The following is a 22,959-nucleotide window of genomic DNA, read 5'->3' as shown; positions in this document are numbered from 1 at the left end:
CCTACGAATATGTCTATCAAAACTGCGATACTTGCGCATTCGTCGACGAACGAGCATTTATTATCGAATCCCATGAGATCCAAATTGTACGTAATATGTATATATCTAACCCGTACTCCACTTTGTATTTGTATTGCTGTTGTATATACCAATACAGCTGACCCGCTAAATCTGGACGCCGACAGTCCGTAAAACTCACAATCCCGACGGAAATGTCGGGGAACGAATTTCCGTAACGTTATATTTGTACTCACAAGTCCGGAAGTTCTGATTCCGAATCCGGAGCTCCATATCGGAAACGAAATGTTAGTTAAGTAAAATTCCAGCAGTAATCCGGACGTTTTTCTAATCACATAGATAAAAAGTCTGAGTTGGTCACCCGTGTCGACAGGTGAACAGGTAGTAGATCGCGGTCGCTTGACACACAGAGTAGTCATAGCAACCGCTGCGAGATCTTAGCCCCCGGCATTAACCCGTACAATTTAGTTTTTGTAACGGTACCTTGGTTTTCTATACAGCGATCGAATTAATTAAAGGATTATAGACCGGTCTTGTTTTTGTTTAAAATGTTTATTCAATTCAATCCTTACGACTTATAAGCATGCTGAAAATGACATCATACAATTTTTTATCTTCACTATTTTTAAAATGCAATTTAACGAAAGATAGACAGCATCAATATACAATGTAATGACGATACAGATGTTATGACATTTCTGAGCGGCAATATCGAATGAATGAGTGGTGTGTGGAGTATACAATAGTGTAGTCATATTGCAAACATAGAAACTGATAAGAGTGAAAACAAAAACAGCTAATTCAGGCGATATCTAGAACGTGCTGTAAAACACAATTTCAAATTCTCTGATATCAATATATGTTATTCCGAAGTTAGCACGTACGAATCCATAAAGCTATATAGGATTATCACTGATCATATATAAGGAAAGAATATCTTATATGATTGACACGAAACGTTTTATCAAATTTCAAATTCTTTATTGACTTTAGGCCATACGGCCCATAAGTACATATTAAAAACATATTATTATTATCAGGTGTTTCACAAATTGAATTAAAAACATCGGCTTGGAACGACGACGCTTTGACGCTTTGCTGATAATACTACTGATAAACCGTAAAGTTTAAAGTAATAAATGAATTGAATTGAATTGAAAGATTTTATTATATAACACAGTTGTTTTCTTTATGTCAAACGTAAGACATGATAGTTCAACACATCTTTTTTTTTTGACAAATCTTCTATTTCATGTTTGATTCATAATGACTATACTGGTTACATTATACATAACAAAATATGCACAGAGAAGTCGGTTTCAACATGTTACATGAAATGCATACATATTATACCCTCGGCGTCATTATAAATGTATGGATACAGACAAACAGATTAGCAAACTACAAAACTTTTTACCACTTTGTTGATGTCACATCGCTGAGGAATGTTGATGGAAATGATATATCGTGTAAAGATGCGTTAAAAATGGCAAAATACCATATGTACCATACATTTCATTTATCTTTTTTCATATATAATATACATAATAAAAAACAGTTCAATATTCAGTAAGAAACATCTATAGAATATCGGACTTGCGAGACACTATATAGGATTTATAATTCAGTTCTTTTTCTATATCTCATCAGAGACTTGTATATCACAAGTCTCTAATCTCATCGATGTGATACATACAGTTTCAAATTTTCTTATTAGTAAGCTTGTATATATTAGAGCTCGGATAGTGTAACCCATTGGTAATTACAATATTCCTCTATATATAACCAGGGACGTATATAGTTGATATATAGGTCTCGGATGCAGGCATCTGTTCCAAAGAAGATGTACTTAGAGGTTCGGCAAATAACAAAAATGTTGATACCCGACAATAAACGTAAAAGATAACGTTTGTACCTTCGAAGTCTTATATTGTAGGACTAATATACTTGTCATGTTAAATACAGAACCAGCTTATAGTTCATCCCAAAAAGGGGGCGGGGGTTTACCTGTGTTCTCGCCTAAGGCAGGAAGCCAACCAGCAGGTTCAATTTAGAAATGCCCCAGGCCTTGTAATCAACAACTGTCCAGGTGTCCTTGTGAAGTGGATGACAAGAGGTTTTCGATACAATATTCTTTCTTTTATTAATACAATACAATACAATACAAAATATTTTATTAACGTGTCACGTGTCAATATTAGATATATAAAATACAGTAGAAGTCATAAAAACTTTACAAGTTGCATTAAAATTATATTCACATCCAGACTTATGAGACACAATATAGTAAAAAGTTCTGTTAAATATAGGTAGGCATAAAACAGGATCTTCTGCGATACATCAGATAGAGTGAAGAAGCTAAAATAGGCTGAAGATCATCACTTGTCATAAGATAATGAAATTGTTCATATGGGTTTAATTCTAAAAAGTTTGGACAATAATTGCTTGCTTCACTAAATAAAATTCGCCTAATATCTGAATAAAACTCACAGTCAATTAAAAAATGGCGCTCGTCTTCTACTAATCCTGACTGACATAAAATACCTTTCCTCTCATGTAATGCTAAGGGAGGACGAGAATACCGGCCTGTCTCTATTTTCAATTTCAAATTACCACAACGGAACTTGGCTAAGGTTTGCCTATGCTTAAAATTTACAAAAGTATATATATATGATTCTGGGGTAAAAACAGCTTTAAACGTACGGTAAGTACGCAGCTTAATCGCTTATTGATACAAAATTTGCCTCAATTGAATAACAATAAATATGTAATCGTCGTATTGTGAATGTAATACTTTTATTTCTTCAGGTGTCTTATGATATTGATGTACAAGCAGCACATTTAATGAAAATAAAACTGGAACAATCTGCAAAAAAAGTGATTGTATCGTATGTGATATCAGAAATATAGATATACATCATGTGATATACATTATGTATGTATCTTATCGTGTATGTGTCGCATATTTATAGCTTGAACCCTTAATTCGAGTTGGTACCGACATCGTAAGTATAGGTGATTATGGTAGGACCGCTTCACGGCTGAGCGCTCCCAAGTCGAGGCTAGCCGCGGGGCTCGATGGTCACGGATGGCTGCTGTCCAGGTAAAGTAGTCTACGGCTGGCAGTGCTGGTATTGCCGCGCGACAGAACCGCCCGAGGCAAATCTCGCAATATTCGTCATGACGTTTAATATTAGGCGATTTTCACGAAAACTGGATTGCTCCGTCAATATTAGATTCGAGGAGCAGAATTAGCGTCAGTGTAGAAAAAACTGGAACCTGTCGGACATTTCTAGACTGTCGGGGAAATTCTCGACATGTTCCATGAGAATTCGTCGATGTCAGAAACTTTTAAATAGTCATGAAATAAATAGCGTAAAGTTCATGATTTCTAGATAGCCCGATAGAATTAGACGGTGGTCATGTTAAATTGGATATGATTCACAGAACTAGCTTTGACCGTCGAAAATTAGCCATGAAAATTCATAATTAGATACGTTGCTGAAAAAATGGACTGGGTTGGGTTAAATTAGATCTTTTTTGGTAAAATTGGTGAAAATTTCAGAATTAGTAGAAAATATGAAAAAACTAGTACATTCGTGTCTCCCAGTGAATGCTGATTGCTTTAAGCTACACATCGGCGCTTGAAATAGATATGCCGACGAAAACGAGGCTACATGAATATATTGGATATATTCAAATAAACAAAATTTTAAACATTTATATATAAATTGCACTTTAAAATCAGACGAAAGTGCTGTCTTATCACTGTAACATTGCAGTATCGCAATTTTAGTGCGCCACGTGTTATTAACGATTTCGATGGACGAACGATATACCACATATATAAGCACTACAGCCAAATAACAGGTGGTCGTGCTGACAACGTCTTTTATTATTTATTTCTTTAACTGTTTTAGATATATTGAGCAGACAGTTTTCATGATTTCCAACATCTCCAAATCAGATTAAAACAAACTGTCATCATGATATACAGAGATGCAAATCGTAACGTGTGAATGGACTTTTATTTGGTTTTCATTCCACACAAATGTGAACAGACCTGGTTAACTCCTTTGAAGTAGTTGTAGATATAGACATTAGAGGTTAGCATGCAATAATGTCGGCACTTTTAGTCGCCTCCTACCGTTAACATGCAGTAAGGTAGAGCATGTTGTGTCGTCTGGTTTTGATAATAGTCACATACACATCATAAAGTAAGATACAATAGGCTGGTAGTTGGGTGGCACAATGTAAACACACTTGCTTTTCACCTAGGCGGTCGGGGTTCGATTCCCCGATCGGACACGAAAAGGTGTGGAATTCTTCGTGTAGTCATGTTACCTCCCACAGTAAGAACCCTCGCGTGCTTCCATCCGGGGCCATCAACAGTAATCAATATAAGTTGTGATAACTTGTTTCGCAATTGTTGTAAAATAAATAAAGTTTACAGTTACATTTTAAAGCATATCTCTCTCCTTCTCCTTTGCCGATCCATAAACCAGAAAGAAAAAAACATCTTCTAGTGCTTTTCCTAAATCTTAAAGAATGCATTCGTTACATTTTGTTATATCTATTTACGTAATAGGTTGTAATATCAAGATATCTACTTGACAAATAATTTACATAATTGATAAAAACAATTCCGGCTGGTGTCTCACTATAAAGAATGAATACACACCCAACACTGTACATCTGGTTAAGGACCACACCATACTCGGTGACGAACATCTTATTCTATCTTATTGGTGTAAATTAAATAGTAAGCATTTGTGTAGGCTTTGATGTTCCATTTAACAGTTATTGGTGGTATGTAAGAGGCGTCCTACTTGGACAGCTTGTATCTAATCCCAAAGGCAGTGATATATTGTACATGTAGGAATATCATGATTTTCCTTTACTCTAAGTGATGGTCGCTCATAATTCTGAAGGTCAAAGAGAGTGGCAACAGGTGGCCTTCGTGTTTGTATCGGATACCGACAGTTAATCTATACTGTACATACGTAAATTATCTCTTTTTATTAAAACCCTTGTCAGCGTTTGCCTGTAACACCATTGGCTTAGTTTGACTTGCGAACCACAGGACATAACTTTATCCTTTAATTGCCATAAAAAATGTTGTTATAAACCGAATACCACGCGTGATCGACCAACTGTTCCTCTTCGTTTACAAACAGCCTTGAAATGTTTTACGAGCTTTTGGTTTTGAAATGTGTATCTCTATTCTGATTCTTCCTAGTATACTGTGGTATAATTTAATGGGATGGGGGGATGGGGGGGGGGGGGGGGGGGTACGGAGGGGCATTTGCAGCTGATCATCAATTCAATTCAATTCATAGACTGTTGGCCTTACGGCTGATAAGTACATATTACATACAACATATAATAACGATTTAAAACAGCTAGACAAAAGTGGAGTACAACTTACAGGAAAACGACTCTTATCTTATTTGCTTCAAAAATACATATGCCGAGGTGGCTTAATTTCTTGCTATTGACACACAATAACTGTATTAATTTAAACATTCAATGTTTTTGCTAAAAGTATTTTTCACACACTCAAGGCTACAGCTACACGTTATCACATTTAATGAGCTTGCGGAATGGTTATTTAACTAATAATTTCGCTTCTTCCAATTACTAATTAACTTGTTTACATTAAAGTATTTCTAATCGCATTGCAATACATATTCAACGGTGTATAAAAAATGAAAAGCTTAAGATGTTTTTGCCAGTTCTTCTTAATTTATTTAATGACTTTGAAATTAATAATAATCTATAAAGCAATATTTTGCGCCAAACAATGGAATTATTAATGTATATGTCTGTTTTATTGTGAAAGCATGTCTTTCCTATGCAGTCGTCGGTTAAAATATACGGTAGGTATCTTTATCAAAGTCATATGTGTGACAGAGGAGACAGTCAGGTCTCGCAATATATTAAACAAATTGCAGATGGACCTGCATACATGTCTCCTAATAAGACCTTTAAAGCTATGTAGTGACAGGTTCATAAAGGTCAATCTACATATAACCATAATTAGATAATCTTGTTTCTCTTGGTCTTTCGCAGCACGTGCACCATACACTAAAGTAATAAATCAGGACAATGCTATGATAGCATCGAGATTAAAGTGGTTCAATAGGATTCAAATAATGTAACGAAAATTTAGCCATAAATATGTATTTAAAATCAGAGAATATACGAAGATATTTTCCCCAATGAAACCCTCTGTCAAAAGTGCAATGTAACACCTGAGATCGATATTAACAGTGCAATGATCTGGCTTTATGTATATGATATTTAATACATACATCGTGAAGTTGTTTACTTGTCTGTACGTAGGTATACATGTATATCAAACATACTATATCAACTTACCTGTAATTCATATCTCATTTCCGTATTGGGATTCCGGAAACAAACACATCCGTCGCCGTTTCTTTGTATTATGTAATCCAGAGAATTTCCGATGCGTTGCTCACTGTTGTCGTGTTAAGTCCGATAGGTGTTGATGTGTCTGCTGTCAGATTAAAAGACACATCGGGAAACCTAACAAGATTGTGGAAGAAGCCACTGTAAAGAGGAGCATTCCAACAGATATGTGTTGATGAAGGACTATGAAATATTGGTACCTACAACCGCGAGCTCCATTGGCTTGTCTTTAATCCTATTCCCGCCTCGTATCAGTATGCACGGCTTGATATACGATTTTATCAAGCGCAAGTGCCCTGTAATTGGTGTAATATACTGCGGGCAGAAATCGGCTCGGTTGTCAATCGGAGAAGCCGCCACAAACGAGATAATGATCAGACGTCTATGACTGTTGTTCGGTTTTGTATCACATAGCAACAAACTTTTATTAAATGTTTTGGTTGAGTAGAATCACGTGAATTATAACAAGGTGCCCCTATACAAATTTATACAGTTACCAATTTATTAGCTATAAGTTTATATCATATTAACTTAATCAGTTATAGCTGTGTTTAACTCTTATCCATTTGTTTTTAATCTCCAAACATCTTCATTATAGTTTATGTAGTGGGGTTGATATTTAGCCTTAAAGTATAATACAGTGCACAGTTGCACAGCTTTACCCCTTCCCAAATTATGACCCCAGATACGCACAGTGCATGCATGGGATAAATCTTTTAGATATTGGCCCATAAAATATTCACGGTAATTGGCTTAGTCGTAAAAAGTCGAGAGTCTGGCCTACAGCTCTATCTTCATCCATTTTATCTTTATATATATTTGCACGCCGGTGTGTATGCACTGTTAGTAAAACTGTACCACATTTCGGATAGTAAAACAACAGGTCAGTGTCGTTCTCGAGACATAAATTGATACCGATAATATTGGTTCTGTATGTAGGTGTGGCAGGGTGGCGTCGTTGATTCTTCTTTATTTTCATCGAATTGTTGTGTGAAGTACATAGCTTTTATTATGAATTCTCTTTTCGCTTTTACGAGACCTCTTATTTCAACAAACTGATTAATTTGCCTGTGATTGTTAATTTTCTATATTGTTGTTTACGGGCTTCCATATATCCTTCTGTTAAAATCCGTCTGATGACAACACACTCCTATATAAAGAGTAATGTTATTTCTGTGAACTCATTATCAGATATAAATGTATATAAATAATTGTAAATGAATTGTAAATACATTGGTATATTAGATTTAGTATCATACTAGCAGAGGAGATTTCTAATATTTTAGATTAAAATAATAAAAAAAAAAAATTAGAAGTCATGACCTGATTTCATAGAATACATGGTCTGTTCTTTCTTTTGATCTTTTTATTACTGTGGAAACGTTAAATTGATTAGATAAATGACCGTGAGAGTTAGCGCTGTTGACGGAAGTTTTTGTTTTTGTCTTGGACAGACGTTATTGATTATTGCTATCTACGTTGCAGACTACAGGTGTACTAAATACAGGTGCAAATCAGCTGCATTCTTCGTATCTAGACTGCTGGTTGTCAACCTATTTATGTTTGTCGACTTTCAGGTATTAATGTTTACCAACTGCACCTACAGACATAGGCGTTTTACTAGTGAGATTGGTTTAATTACCTCAGAAAGTACGTCACGATCATTGAGTACTTTTTGTATCAATAATAAAAAGTTGCAAACATGATAAAATACCTGTCAATAAATTTGCTTTCCGAATTAGAGATCGTGGGTACATAGGTCGCGGGACACATAGAAAGACCAACGACTAAGAAGAAAATACCATACGTCTGTCCAACAAGCCAACGGCTGAAAGGAACTTCAGGGAATCTGTGAAGTCTGAGCCGCCGATAAAATCGGTCGAATACCCCTTTTAGACTCAGAACATGGTCTACTTCATATAATTGTAAATGCAGCAGTTATTAAGTACGTTTAACCAAGTAGACGTTGAACCCCTTGACACAATTGATTCGGCTATCTTCGCGTGCTGCAAATTGTTCCTCAACTTTCCATCTATTTGTTGGTTTGGTTAGTCAATTTAGTCAAATTCAAATCGGATCCCGCGTATTTAACCAAACCGCAGCCTATTACGTAACTTAAATATATTTTAGGATTATTGAATTGTCAAGTTCAATGAAGACCACTACCCTAGCTAGGCGGTACATTGCTTTCTGTGCGCCAGGAAGTGACTCTAAATCTGGAACCGGAAGTAGCTACCACTCCGGAATTTCAGCAGACCGTTTTCCTTGTCTGTTTTAATACACGTATTGTCTGCCTTTGCTAATCCAGCTTACCAATATTGTTGGTCCAATAAATGCTATTACTATATAGTATTTAAATATCCATGCGTATATTTATATATTTGTAAATTGTTAATTTAGTATAAATATATATTGTTATCAAATATAGAGGCAAAGGGATTGGTCACACGATATAACAACTTATAGAATACCCTCTCCCTACATACATTGAAATACATTGAAACAAATACAACACACAATGAGCATAGACAGTATTAATGCATATGTTCATGTTTAAATTCAAATCTTTAAATTAAAATCTTTTACTGGATTTGATGTGACGATGCACCTGTCTGGAAAAGTTTATTTCCTCAATATACAGTTCACTACCATGTAATAAATCCTTTAAATTTACATTAGCATTTGAAGTTCGTAAGTGATCAAATAATATCATTCTTTAATTAACATATTTTTTAACATTCAAAGAAGAAATGACAAGCACTTTCACAAAGATTTCCACAGCTTCAGCTTGGACTGTTGGTAAGGTAACATATTGATATTTCTATCTCCAAAATTATAAGCTGTCTGCTTTTTCTGAGAAACGCTTGCCATGTTTCTTTTAAAAGCTGCCAATGAAGGTGAAGATCTAGTCGTTCCAGCCAGGTCATTCCAAATTTGTAGAGAGGACGATGGAGTTTGTAGGAGAAAGTCTGTAATGTGGGATTCTGTAATTATTGTTTGTTCTCAGAGCATATTTGTATATATTTACATTCTGTTGCATTTGCCTATATGTCGTTAGTAAACCAAATTGTATTCATAAGGCTGTATACTACAATTTACAGTGATTCGGTCAGAGTAGGAATACAGCCCCAGGTGTTGCTGGTCAAAACAATGGCCGCCAGCTACTTTCGGCCTGGAGAGATTTCGCTTCACAAGTTATGAGAGTAATATTTTATAATTAAAACAAAATGTGGTCAACACAAAATAACTATAAGCGCCGTTATTGATCAAAGAATTATCAAATTGTCAATGTCGTCACACTCGCAGGGGCTCGTTTCCGAATTTTCAGAAATGTAAGACACGACAACATTAAAAGTCCTAGTATTTATAGAAAAATACAATAAAAATCTTGTGAAAAATCGGGAGCATCGACATGGTTTCCGTTTGTGTATGTGTATTGGATTTTAGTTTTGTGGTTATTCACTGATGTTAAAGACCTACCTTACAAAATCGAGCTCCTGCGAAGTTGAAAATCGTCTGCTAAGATGCGACTGGTTAGACTTGAATCTGTTTCGAATGAAATATCTTTGGAATCGTTTTCACCTACTGTCAAGACGACTTTCATTTAGAATTTAAGAACTGATATTCTTCTGAAAATAACGTAAATCGAGTCGATAGAAACTTAAGTATTTCCGAGAAATCGAGTCTGTCCTGTGCAATACCCGTTCAAAGCTGCTTCACTTCTAAATGTTAACCGTATAGCATTGCGCCGAAAAACGGCTTGGATTTTAAACAATTTGACGATATCTACAAACGTATATGAAATAGAAAATTAAAGCAAAAACTATTGTATGTGTTTGCTATTAATAACGACATGAGGGACTATATTAATCCTTCTGGGAAGTTTCGGCTGTTCCGGTATTTGAACCTGATGACGTCAGTGATAGGGGAAGCGGCAAATTTAAACGCGTCTTAAGCTACAGTAAATAAAAAAAAATATGAATGTAACGGGCGACATGAAATATTTATCTGTCACCCAAATTGTATTCATATCGACTGTATACTACCATTTGGTAACAGTTCAATGCTTAAATACACGCAAGTATACCCACATCAACAAAGTGTGTATAACACAGACCTACACATGTTACGGCTCTCATATCACTGTCCCTAACGCTTATTGAGGAACCAAAAACGACAGTCAATAACATTGCTCCATATACATCACTATAAAGTAAATTAGACGAGTACACGAAATCATAAATATAGCACAAAATTGATAAAACGGACGCAAAATATGGAACTAACAATTTACATGAAAAAAAATCAAAAGTACAAGGACAACAAGACCAGGTGTTTAGATGGGTAAGCGTCTTCTACTTCACTGACGATACCCACCGTGCCAACCTGGTATAGACATAATCCACGTGATTTTACGTCTTCATACCACGGGGGCAACAACGGAACTACCACAAAGAATTGTCATCAACTACTTATGGAACAATGACTCATCAAATCATGAAAGCGGAACCGGAAATACCTTACAACCCGTCTCACGTGCAAGACTGGCATTTGATTGACGAGGAAGAAATTTAGTAGATACCATCTGTTATCAAATGATTGAAATGTGTCTTCAGTTATCTCGAGACCTCTAGAACACACGAGGTTTCTGCGATTTCTGATTTTATGAGGATTCTTAACGTACGTCTATCCGCCATTAAAGCAATAAACTTAAAAAGGCATTTGCCTATAGAGCCTAACGTTTATGTGTCCGTAAGCAGTACTTACACAAACGAAATCACCAAAGTGCTGCACATTAATGTTATAAAGGTCCTGTGGGGGTGGATTGCTGTTAATCATTTACGACAGCCTTATATTTAAACCATGTCAAATATTAGGGTACATATAAAAGTCACAGAACTTGTAGCAAAATTGCCAGGGAGTTGAAAAATACGCGACATTTTCATTTCAAACTATGCATAGGAAACCTATAAAGAGCCTCTCTCTGTAATCTACAACAACATACCAACAGCTATAATTATTCAAATGATTTATGCTATATGTTATCATTAAATAAACAAAATGAACAAACAAAAATAACATGTTTACACTTGTTAGACAGCCGATCTTGGTGAACTGTAAACAAAGGCCTTGTTTTATTAACGTTCCATTGCTTTCTTTGACTTCAAATTTTCCATAGGAAGGGCTTATTGGCGTTCAGGAAAACCCTTAGTTAGAGAACTTTCCTGAAATTCGGTAATGCTTTCCAAAGGTATATTGATGAAACTGGGGCCAGTAAGATTGAACATCTTTTCTTTGCTTGGCAACATTCCAGCCAGTTTACAAATTCAGCAACACCCACAGAAAAACGTACAAAATTGTACAAAACAAAAGGCCGAGGATAATATATTAATTTTTTTATTAAGACTCCGAGTTTTTGACGGAATTGACCGAGAAATAGGTGTTGATGTTGCGATCAATTATTGGCATAGCCTTCTACCTGAAGTAGGTTATTTATTATTTTCTACATAATTAAAAGTAAATGGAATGGCATGTGAAAGATAATTAAGGTATTTTGTGTATCATCCACAAGCATGCAGAAATATAAGTCACAGGGATTAGTTTTAATCGATAATATGTAGAATGCTTCATGACGTAGAAATCTTATCAATTAGTACAGATTTCTCCTTCACACAAATTTACAGGAGAGTTCATATTAGCAGAATTGGGCAGCAAAACGGAAGTGTTTCATAGGGCGGTAACTCTACCCGCGCCCTATCCCAGGGAGTGTATTACACCCGTAGCCGGTAACTCAGACCGTAATTAACCGCTTGCGTATTAGTCATTAGTACCTGCAGACACAGTTTGTCAGACAATTTGCATCCCTTCATGGAAAATTACGGAATAATACGGTTTGTAAATTAGATAATATTCCGCTGAGTTGTGTTTAGAAAAGATGTTACATAATTAGGGCAGTGCTCACCAGATGCGCAGTCGCCATGGCGCAGATTCTGTTCTTGAAATGCAAAACAATGTGTACTCTACAATATTATAGACTATTGTTTTCATAATGGTCGCCATGCTTTCTTGTTTGTACAATCTGCTAATGTGGTCTCATACTGTGTAGTTTTATAAACATCAGCTGTAATCAGTTTACACTGAGAAGGAAGGAGGGAGGGCAGGAGTTTATATCCCTTCTCTGTTGGAACTATTCTTTCATATATTGGAAATATGTTTTGATAGGAAAAGGCCGTTAACAATTATTTGAAAATTCGTTAATATTAAACTTCATTCCATGCATTGACAACACCTGTACCTATATGTTAGCGTTAGCAAAACTCTATCACAATATGTTGTGTGAAAGCATGTTAAACGCAAGTTAGATTTGGCGAAATTTGGTTAAGAAAATATTTGATGCTTCAATATTTTTAACTGAATGAGCGTTGTTTTTGTCCCTTTTTTCATTCAAACATCAAGACTATCGAGTGAGCTGCCCATTGCCCACTACGTCACAGGAAGGGTCAATTACGTAACAGATCTCGTTATAGGCTCTAACCGTTATAAACAGACACGGAAAAAAACCCAGACAGGAGTCGACAAACAACCTAAAATATACATATTGTTTGACAGAACACGCACTAAACACGTGCTTGAGTGTGTTTTACGATGGAAATAACACAAGTGTACCGCAGTAAGCGTTAGTATGAACTGTGATTTATATTTGTACGGCAAGCATTACAAAACAACAGCAAAATAACACAGGCAATGATAGGGTTTCACGTGCGGAAAGCACTGCCAAATCTGATAAAAGTGGAATTACTTTTGTGATAAAAATACAACTGCGAGGAGAATTTTTTTCATTATTTTAAGTCGTCATCAAAATCGTCGTCGTCCTGGATTGTCGTTACACGGTACATTTCGATAGATTCATATTATCAGTATATACATGTACTACATTACCCTGCGGACAGCACGCGCCAAGCACGAGTATAAGAGCGGGGTACAAGTGTGATTAATCTTTCTCTTTTCGATTTTGTTTCTAACATGATTAAGTGAATGCTTTGAAATGTCTATTATTGCAGTTATTTTTGCAGTTTAATTCATACAAAACACAACTCGATACAGAACGTTGTATCGCGTATCAATCTATAGTGATAATTCAAATCTCGTTACGGGGAAATTCATCTGATGGCTTCATGGATATTTTCTCCATAAACAATCATTACAATATCACTGGCACAAAATAAAACAAAAACTAAGGTACAAGCTTTAATTAACTCAGTCTGGACCACTCAGTGAGATGCAATGTATCTTCCCGTGGGGAAATCGGGAGCTTGTTGAGGTTTTATAGTGATGTAAAAACACCCTAAACCTAAACGTGATTCTTATTTCATGAGCACAAAATATGCACTTTGTGTTAATTTCTCCGGTAAAAGTTTATGTACCGTTAAGCGGTAACAATATACAGATGGAGTCTACTACTGCGAGAGCTATATTTTTGTATTGGCACTTTTAGCTACAAAATTTTATCGACTTTCTGTGGTAGCAATTCTATTTTAGTTTTTAAGGAATATGATTTACGATGAGCAGGTTTTAGCACTTGATAAATGATGACTTGACCGGTGCAATATGGACCCCGCCTAACTGTTTTATTTTACTGGTGCACGTTTAAATAAAAAAAAAATGTATAGCATTGCGTTCATTTCAATATTATCACTTACGTTTAATTAAAACAAATTACATTTAGATACATTTTATTTTCAAGTATATAATGAAGTTAAACATTAAATCAGAATGGTGGAGCTTACTCCCTGTTAACAATGGCGGTAGCTAGAGCAGTTGGAGTCGCCTATGATCGAAATCATGTTACTTGGTGTCTAAATCCTGAAAGATGAAAAGGAATGTGAAAAAAGGCAATATTTTGTAAATGCATCAATTTAATTTGTATGCCTCTAATCACATGTAGTATTATTGATACGGTACTAACATGTTTATTTTATTTTCTGGTCATTAACTATTTTATGTATACAAGTTGACTTTTCTTGGCGTGTAATCTCCCTCGAACATGATGAACTGTGCTTGCACCAAGTGTGTTGTTACACATGCCGCAGATATTGCTTTAATCAAGACGAAACATTTTCTAAAAGAATTGGGAGCGTTAATTACAACATAAAGACATATTATTACTGGAAGGTTTATTATCATATGTAACACCTTCCATACAGCAGAAATGAATACTGCTGCCACTCAAACACGAAACGTGCGCGTGCTAGTAGGTAGGCGTGAACATGCGCGTGCACAGAAATATATAGTGTAATACGGTATACAGAAATCAAAGTACCAGAAGTACTGATCGAAATGCTTCCCCGATACTCCAGGGAGATTACGTTATTTTCGCTCACTGTATCCCTGGGCTATGTCATTTCAAAAGTGAAGACTCGGTCACCGCCATCTTGTAGATAAAACAAAAGACTTATTTGATCCTTTGATGTAAATTAAATGAATACAGTGGGCGCCATTTGCTAAAACTGGCTTTGTGCATCACTCTGTGAATTTCAAAAGATATTCATCAGCTAAGCCATTGGTCAGCACTTTTTTCTGACACCAAGCAAATAACTAGTTATGAGCCCTTCGTTTTGCCATGACATATTACAGGACATCGTCGGTACCCACGTGATCTCTCTTCGCATAACTCCGGTTGATCCCGGTCAAACGCCATCTTTGCTTACCAATGAAAAGGGCTAAATACACTTGGCTCATTAAGGTGGTCAAACTAGGGATATGTAGGATTCCAGAACTGTAAAAAGAGGAAGGAATCATTACTGAGCATCGAGGATGATCGAAAACCAAAACCAACAATTTGTTAAAACGTTTTAGAATGACATTATATTACTTTGGTAGACATTCAGTCTTGTACACAGTGGGGTTCAAATTGAAACAATTGAAAACGAAGCACCTCCGTAGAGTTTGCGTTTTAGATAGAATAGCAAATGTGTACAGATCTGTTTATTTGATGTTATTTCTGGAAATAAAAACATGGCAAAAAAACAATATATATTATTCTGCATAATTAATACATAATATGTAATAAATTAATTAAACATCTTAGATGTTTGTATTACTTTAAATATTACCGATAGCAGATGTGGCTATTGTTTTTGTTTTTGTTTTTGTTTTTTTTTGTGTGTGTGTTTGCAAATGTATTGTATTTGTTATTCGCCATGCAATGGACAAGCTGTGGGGACCAAATATATGTAATATGCTCGTTTGTTTGCCGGATTTACCCCGCCATTTTGTCATTTAGAGGCGGGGTCCTTGTAGTAGCTTGTGACTACCTCACTGAACTGCATACTGGAGACACGTCGGATGCTATCTAGAATAAAAGACGTAAATGTTTTTTCCAGTCAACATATTTTTTATAACGATTAACTATAGTGCACAATAAACGCCTAACTCCATGCATCTTAATTAAGAAGTACGTTGTGCTTAGCGAGAATGTTGTGGTTTGGAGCCGGAAGGTGTGTTTTTGCATGTGTACATTGCGCTACACATAACGTTTTTTGTGTTCTGTTTGATCAGAATCACAATCGATATTTGAATGAACCACTATGTACCGTAAAACGGCCCCAATCAGACATACTGAAAAATACCAGTCCATTATCGCCCGTGACAACGCCCGACTCCGTCTATAATTTAACACTTAGTCAGACATGCATGTTCGCTATGATGGCATCAAGCCTTTCAGCAACATTTAGACAGTATGGTTTCTGGGTTATAACTAGAGTTCATGAAGCCCTGTGTGGAAGCAGCTTACAGCTAATTTAATCGGACAGTAATTTTGGTCATTATAGTAAAAACAACGCTGTCGGTCCACTCAGAAATAAAGGTTTGTGCATCTGAAATTGAAACCTTAATGAAGCGGAACGTTCCCGACTGGAACATATGAACATATATGCTGGCGATACACAAGGCGGACATTCCGAAATTCTAAATTACGGTGGAGTCAAAGAAAGACTCATATAGGGTAGCCAAAGGTCAAATACATGTATGGCGATACAGGATTCTTACAGGACAGTCCAAGGACAAATATAGCGACACTGTACGCCAAAGTACGAAATTGGCCACACAATACAGTCAAATATGACGTCACCAGGACTCTTACAGTACAGTCAAAGATGGCGACAGGAAAAGCCTAAAGACAAAGATGGCGACACTTTAAAGTCAGATATGGCGTCACCATGACTCTTACAGTGCAGTCAAAGATGACGACACTGTAGAGTCATAGATGACGACACTGTAGAGTCAAAGATGACGTCACTGTACAGTCAAAGATGACGTCACTGTACTGTCAAAGATGGCGATGCAGTACAGTCAAAGATGGCGACAATGTACAGTAAAAAATGGCGACACTTTAGAGTCAGATATGGCGTCACCATGACTCTTACAGTACAGTCAAAGATGGCGACAGAAAAGCCCAATGACAAACATGGCGACAATATGGAGTCAAATATGGCGTCACCAGGACTCCTACAGTGCAGTCAAAGATGGCGACATTGTACAGTCAAAGGACAAAGATGACGATACCGTACGCCTAAGACAAAAATTGCGACACCAGGACGCTTACAAGGACAAAGATGGTGGCACTGTACGTCCAAGGACAAAAACTGACACCGGGACCGTTACAGTACAGTCGAAGATAACGGCACGCACCAGGACCCATACAGTACAGTCAAAGATAACGGCACGCACCAGGACCCATACAGTACAGTCAAAGATAACGGCACGCACCAGGACCCATACAGTAGTCAAAGATAACGGCACGCACCAGGACCCATACAGTAGTCAAAGATAACGGCACGCACCAGGACCCATACAGTAGTCAAAGATAACGGCACGCACCAGGACCCATACAGTAGTCAAAGATAACGGCACGCACCAGGACCCATACAGTAGAGGCAAAGATAATGGCACGCACCAGGACCCATACAGTAGAGTCAAAGATAACGGCACGCACCAGGACCCATACAGTAGAGTCAAAGATAACGGCACGCACCAGGACCCATACAGTAGTCAAAGATAACGGCACGCACCAGGACCCATACAGTAGAGTCAAAGATAACGGCACGCACCAGGACCCATACAGTAGAGTCAAAGATAACGGCACGCACCAGGACCCATACAGTAGTCAAAGATAACGGCACGCACCAGGACCCATACAGTAGAGTCAAAGATAACTGGCACGCACCAGGACCCATACAGTAGAGTCAAAGATAACGGCACGCACCAGGACCCATACAGTAGAGTCAAAGATAACGGCACGCACCAGGACCCATACAGTAGAGTCAAAGATAACGGCACGCACCAGGACCCATACAGTAGAGTCAAAGATAACGGCACGCACCAGGACCCATACAGTAGTCAAAGATAACGGCACGCACCAGGACCCATACAGTAGTCAAAGATAACGGTACGCACCAGGACCCATACAGTAGTCAAAGATAATGGCACGCACCAGGACCCATACAGTAGAGTCAAAGATAACGGCACGCACCAGGACCCATACAGTAGTCAAAGATAACGGCACGCACCAGGACCCATACAGTAGAGTCAAAGATAACGGCATGCACCAGGACCCATACAGTAGAGTCAAAGATAATGGCACGCACCAGGACCCATACAGTAAAATCAAAGATAATGGCACGCACCAGGACCCATACAGTAGTCAAAGATAATGGCACGCACCAGGACCCATACAGTAGAACCAAAGATAACGGTACGCACCAGGACCCATACAGTAGTCAAAGATAACGGTACGCACCAGGACCCATACAGTAGTCAAAGATAACGGTACGCACCAGGACCCATACAGTAGAGTCAAAGATAATGGCACGCACCAGGACCCATACAGTAGAGTCAAAGATAACGGCACGCACCAGGACCCATACAGTAGAGCCAAAGATAACGGCACGCACCAGGACCCATACAGTAGAGTCAAAGATAACGGCACGCACCAGGACCCATACAGTAGTCAAAGATAACGGCACGCACCAGGACCCATACAGTAGTCAAAGATAACGGCACGCACCAGGACCCATACAGTAGTCAAGACGCACCAGGACCCATACAGTAGAGTCAAAGATAATGGCACGCACCAGGACCCATACAGTAGTCAAAGATAACGGCACGCACCAGGACCCATACAGTAGAGTCAAAGATAACGGCACGCACCAGGACCCATACAGTAGAGTCAAAGATAACGGCACGCACCAGGACCCATACAGTAGTCAAAGATAACGGCACGCACCAGGACCCATACAGTAGTCAAAGATAACGGCACGCACCAGGACCCATACAGTAGTCAAAGATAACGGCACGCACCAGGACCCATACAGTAGTCAAAGATAACGGCACGCACCAGGACCCATACAGTAGTCAAAGATAACGGCACGCACCAGGACCCATACAGTAGAGTCAAAGATAACGGCACGCACCAGGACCCATACAGTAGAGTCCAAAGATAACGGCACGCACCAGGACCCATACAGTAGTCAAAGATAACGGCACGCACCAGGACCCATACAGTAGTCAAAGATAACGGCACCCACCAGGACCGATACAGTAGAGTCAAAGATAACGGCACGCACCAGGACCCAAACAGTAGTCAAAGATAATGGCACGCACCAGGACCCATACAGTAGAGCCAAAGATAACGGCACGCACCAGGACCCATACAGTAGTCAAAGATAACGGCACGCACCAGGAACCATACAGTAGAGTCAAAGATAATGGCACGCACCAGGACCCATACAGTAGTCAAAGATAATGGCACGCACCAGGACCCATACAGTAGTCAAAGATAACGGTACGCACCAGGACCCATACAGTAAAGTCAAAGATAATGGCACGCACCAGGACCCATACAGTAGTCAAAGATAACGGCACGCACCAGGACCCATACAGTAGTCAAAGATAACGGCACGCACCAGGACCCATACAGTAGAGTCAAAGATAACGGCACGCACCAGGACCCATACAGTAGTCAAAGATAACGGCACGCACCAGGACCCATACAGTAGAGTCAAAGATAACGGCATGCACCAGGACCCATACAGTAGTCAAAGATAAAGGCCACGCACCAGGGCAGGACCCCATACAGTAGTCAACGATAACGGCACGCCACCAGGACCGATACAAGTAGTCAAAGATAACGGCACGCACCAGGAACCATCCAGTAGTCAAAGATAATGGCACGCACCAGGACCCATTACAGTAGAGTCAAAGATAACGGCACGCACCAGGACCCATACAGTAGTCAAAGATAACGGACGCACCAGGACCCATACAGTAAGTCAAAGATAAATGCACGCACCAGGACCATACAGTAGTCAAAGATAACGGCACGCACCAGGACCCATACAGTAGTCAAAGATAATGGCACGCACCAGGACCCATACAAGTAAGTCAAAGATCAACGGCCACGCACCAGGACCCATACAGTAGTCAAAGATAACGGCACGCACCAGGACCATACAGTAGAGTCAAGATAATGGCACGTAACGGTACGCACCAGGACCCATACAGTAAAGTCAAAGATAATGGCACGCACCAGGACCCATACAGTAGTCAAAGATAACGGCACGCACCAGGACCCATACAGTAGAGTCAAAGATAATGGCATGCACCAGGACCCATAAAGTAGTCAAAGATAACGGCACGCACCAGGACCCATACAGTAGTCAAAGATAACGGCACGCACCAGGACCCATACAGTAGAGTCAAAGATAACGGTACGCACCAGGACCCATACAGTAGAGTCAAAGATAACGGCATGCACCAGGAAACATACAGTAGAGCCAAAGATAACGGCACGCACCAGGACCCATACAGTAGTCAAAGATAACGGCACGCACCAGGACCCATACAGTAGTCAAAGATAACGGTACGCACCAGGACCCATACAGTAGAGTCAAAGATAACGGCATGCACCAGGAAACATACAGTAGAGCCAAAGATAACGGCACGCACCAGGACCCATACAGTAGTCAAAGATAATGGCACGCACCAGGACCCATACAGTAGTCAAAGATAACGGCACGCACCAGGAACCATACAGTAGAGCCAAAGATAACGGCACGCACCAGGACCCATACAGTAGAGTCAAAGATAACGGCACGCACCAGGACCCATACAGTAGAGTCAAAGATAACGGCACGCACCAGGACCCATACAGTAGAGCCAAAGATAACGGCACGCACCAGGACCCATACAGTAGTCAAAGATAACGGCACGCACCAGGAACCATACAGTAGAGCCAAAGATAACGGCACGCACCAGGACCCATACAGTAGAGTCAAGATACGGCACGCACCAGGAACCATACAGTAGTCAAAGATAACGGCACGCACCAGGACCCATACAGTAGTCAAAGATAACGGCACGCACCAGGACCCATACAGTAGTCAAGATAACGGCACGCACCAGGACCCATACAGTAGTCAAAGATAACGGCACGCACCAGGACCCATACAGTAGTCAAAGATAACGGCACGCACCAGGACCCATACAGTAGAGCAAAGATAACGGCACGCACCAGGACCCATACAGTAGTCAAAGATAACGGCACGCACCAGGACCCATACAGTAGTCAAAGATAACGGCACGCACCAGGACCCATACAGTAGTCAAAGATAACGGCACGCACCAGGACCCATACAGTAGTCAAAGATAACGGCACGCACCAGGACCCATACAGTAGAGTCAAAGATAACGGCACGCACCAGGACCCATACAGTAGTCAAAGATAACGGCACGCACCAGGACCCATACAGTAGTCAAAGATAACGGCACGCACCAGGACCCATACAGTAGTCAAAGATAACGGCACGCACCAGGACCCATACAGTAGTCAATGCACCAGGACCCATACAGTAGTCAAAGATAACGGCACGCACCAGGACCCATACAGTAGTCAAAGATAACGGCACGCACCAGGACCCATACAGTAGTCAAAGATAACGGCACGCACCAGGACCCATACAGTAGTCAAAGATAACGGCACGCACCAGGACCCATACAGTAGAGTCAAAGATAACGGCACGCACCAGGACCCATACAGTAGTCAAAGATAACGGCACGCACCAGGACCCATACAGTAGTCAAAGATAACGGCACGCACCAGGACCCATACAGTAGTCAAAGATAACGGCACGCACCAGGACCCATACAGTAGTCAAAGATAACGGCATGCACCAGGACCCATAAAGTAGTCAAAGATAACGGTACGCACCAGGACCCATACAGTAGTCAAAGATAACGGCACGCACCAGGACCCATACAGTAGTCAAAGATAACGGCACGCACCAGGGACCCATACAGTAGTCAAAGATAACGGCACGCACCAGGACCCATACAGTAAGTCAAAGATAACGGCACGCACCAGGACCCATACAGTAGTCAAAGATAACGGCACGCACCAGGACCCATACAGTAAGTCAAAGATACCGGCACGTACCAGGACCATCCAGTACCTCAGGAGGCAAAAATGGCACGACCAGCCCATAAGATCAAAGATAACGCACCACCGGACCCAGTAGCAGAAAGATAAAGCAGCAACCAGGACCCAACAGTCAAGAACCACGACCAAGATAACCATACAGTGCCAACAGTAACGGCACGCATCGGCCATACGGCAGATTCTAACTGATAAAGATGCTTGAGATTATCATTTTTTTTTTAAATGAACCAAAATGGAAGTAAAATCGAACTTTCGTGAACAAACAATAGTATGCCCGTTCCCAGGCCTATGGTCTTGTCGTTTACGCCCACGGTCCCGTTCTTTCTACTTGGTATCACCGCAACCGCCCAACATATCTATTTGTGGATCACCTAGGAACCAACGGTAGATAAGGTTGTATTCCTTAGACCCCTACGTATCAACATGGCTGCTCCCTGACCCAACAGTAAACCAAGATTTTGTATTCCCTTGACAACCCTACATAGAAGAGTCAAAGCCTACATGGCACTCACCAGGACCCATACAGTAGTCAAAGATAACCGGCACGCACCAGGACCCATACAGTAGTACCAAAGATAACGGCACGCACCAGGACCCATACAGTAGAGCCAAAGATAACGGCACGCACCAGGACCCATACAGTAGTCAAAGATAACGGCACGCACCAGGACCCATACAGTAGAGTCAAAGATAACGGCACGCACCAGGACCCATACAGTAGAGTCAAAGATACCGGCACGCACCAGGACCCATACAGTAGAGTCAAAGATAATGGCACGCACCAGGACCCATACAGTAGAGTCAAAGATAACGGCACGCACCAGGACCCATACAGTAGAGGCAAAGATAACGGCACGCACCAGGACCCATACAGTAGAGTCAAAGATAACGGCACGCACCAGGAACCATACAGTAGTCAAAGATAACGGCACGCATCGGGACCCATACGGTACAGATTCTAAATTGAATAAAGATGCTTGATGATTTATCTTTTTTTTTTTTTATAAATGAAC

The 22,959-nt window shown here is 39.7% G+C and overlaps 1 protein-coding gene across 1 annotated transcript; it reads left to right on the top strand.

Moving 5' to 3' along the window:
* The first annotated feature begins 18,315 nt into the window (after positions 1-18,315).
* Positions 18,316-22,872, top strand: LOC117338922 (variant surface antigen E-like). Its single transcript, XM_033900287.1, has 2 exons — positions 18,316-18,493; positions 22,511-22,872. The coding sequence occupies exons 1-2, from the start codon at positions 18,316-18,318 to the stop codon at positions 22,870-22,872; spliced, it is 540 nt and encodes a 179-aa protein (XP_033756178.1).
* Positions 22,873-22,959: the final 87 nt, after the last annotated feature.

Source organism: Pecten maximus, chromosome 12 (genome assembly GCF_902652985.1).
Source record: "Pecten maximus chromosome 12, xPecMax1.1, whole genome shotgun sequence".
Lineage (NCBI taxonomy): Eukaryota > Metazoa > Mollusca > Bivalvia > Pectinida > Pectinidae > Pecten > Pecten maximus.
This window is presented reverse-complemented; position numbering and strand designations above follow the sequence as displayed.

What these genes read in the sequence shown, in the direction of transcription:
- LOC117338922 (XM_033900287.1), top strand. Translation starts at nt 18,316, where the DNA reads ATGGCACGCACCAGGACCCATACAGTAGAGTCAAAGATAACGGCACGC. An exon ending in CACGCACCAGGACCCATACA is followed by an intron (nt 18,494 to 22,510) that starts GTAGTCAAAGAT and finishes GGACCCATACAG; the next exon opens with TAGTACCAAAGATAACGGCA.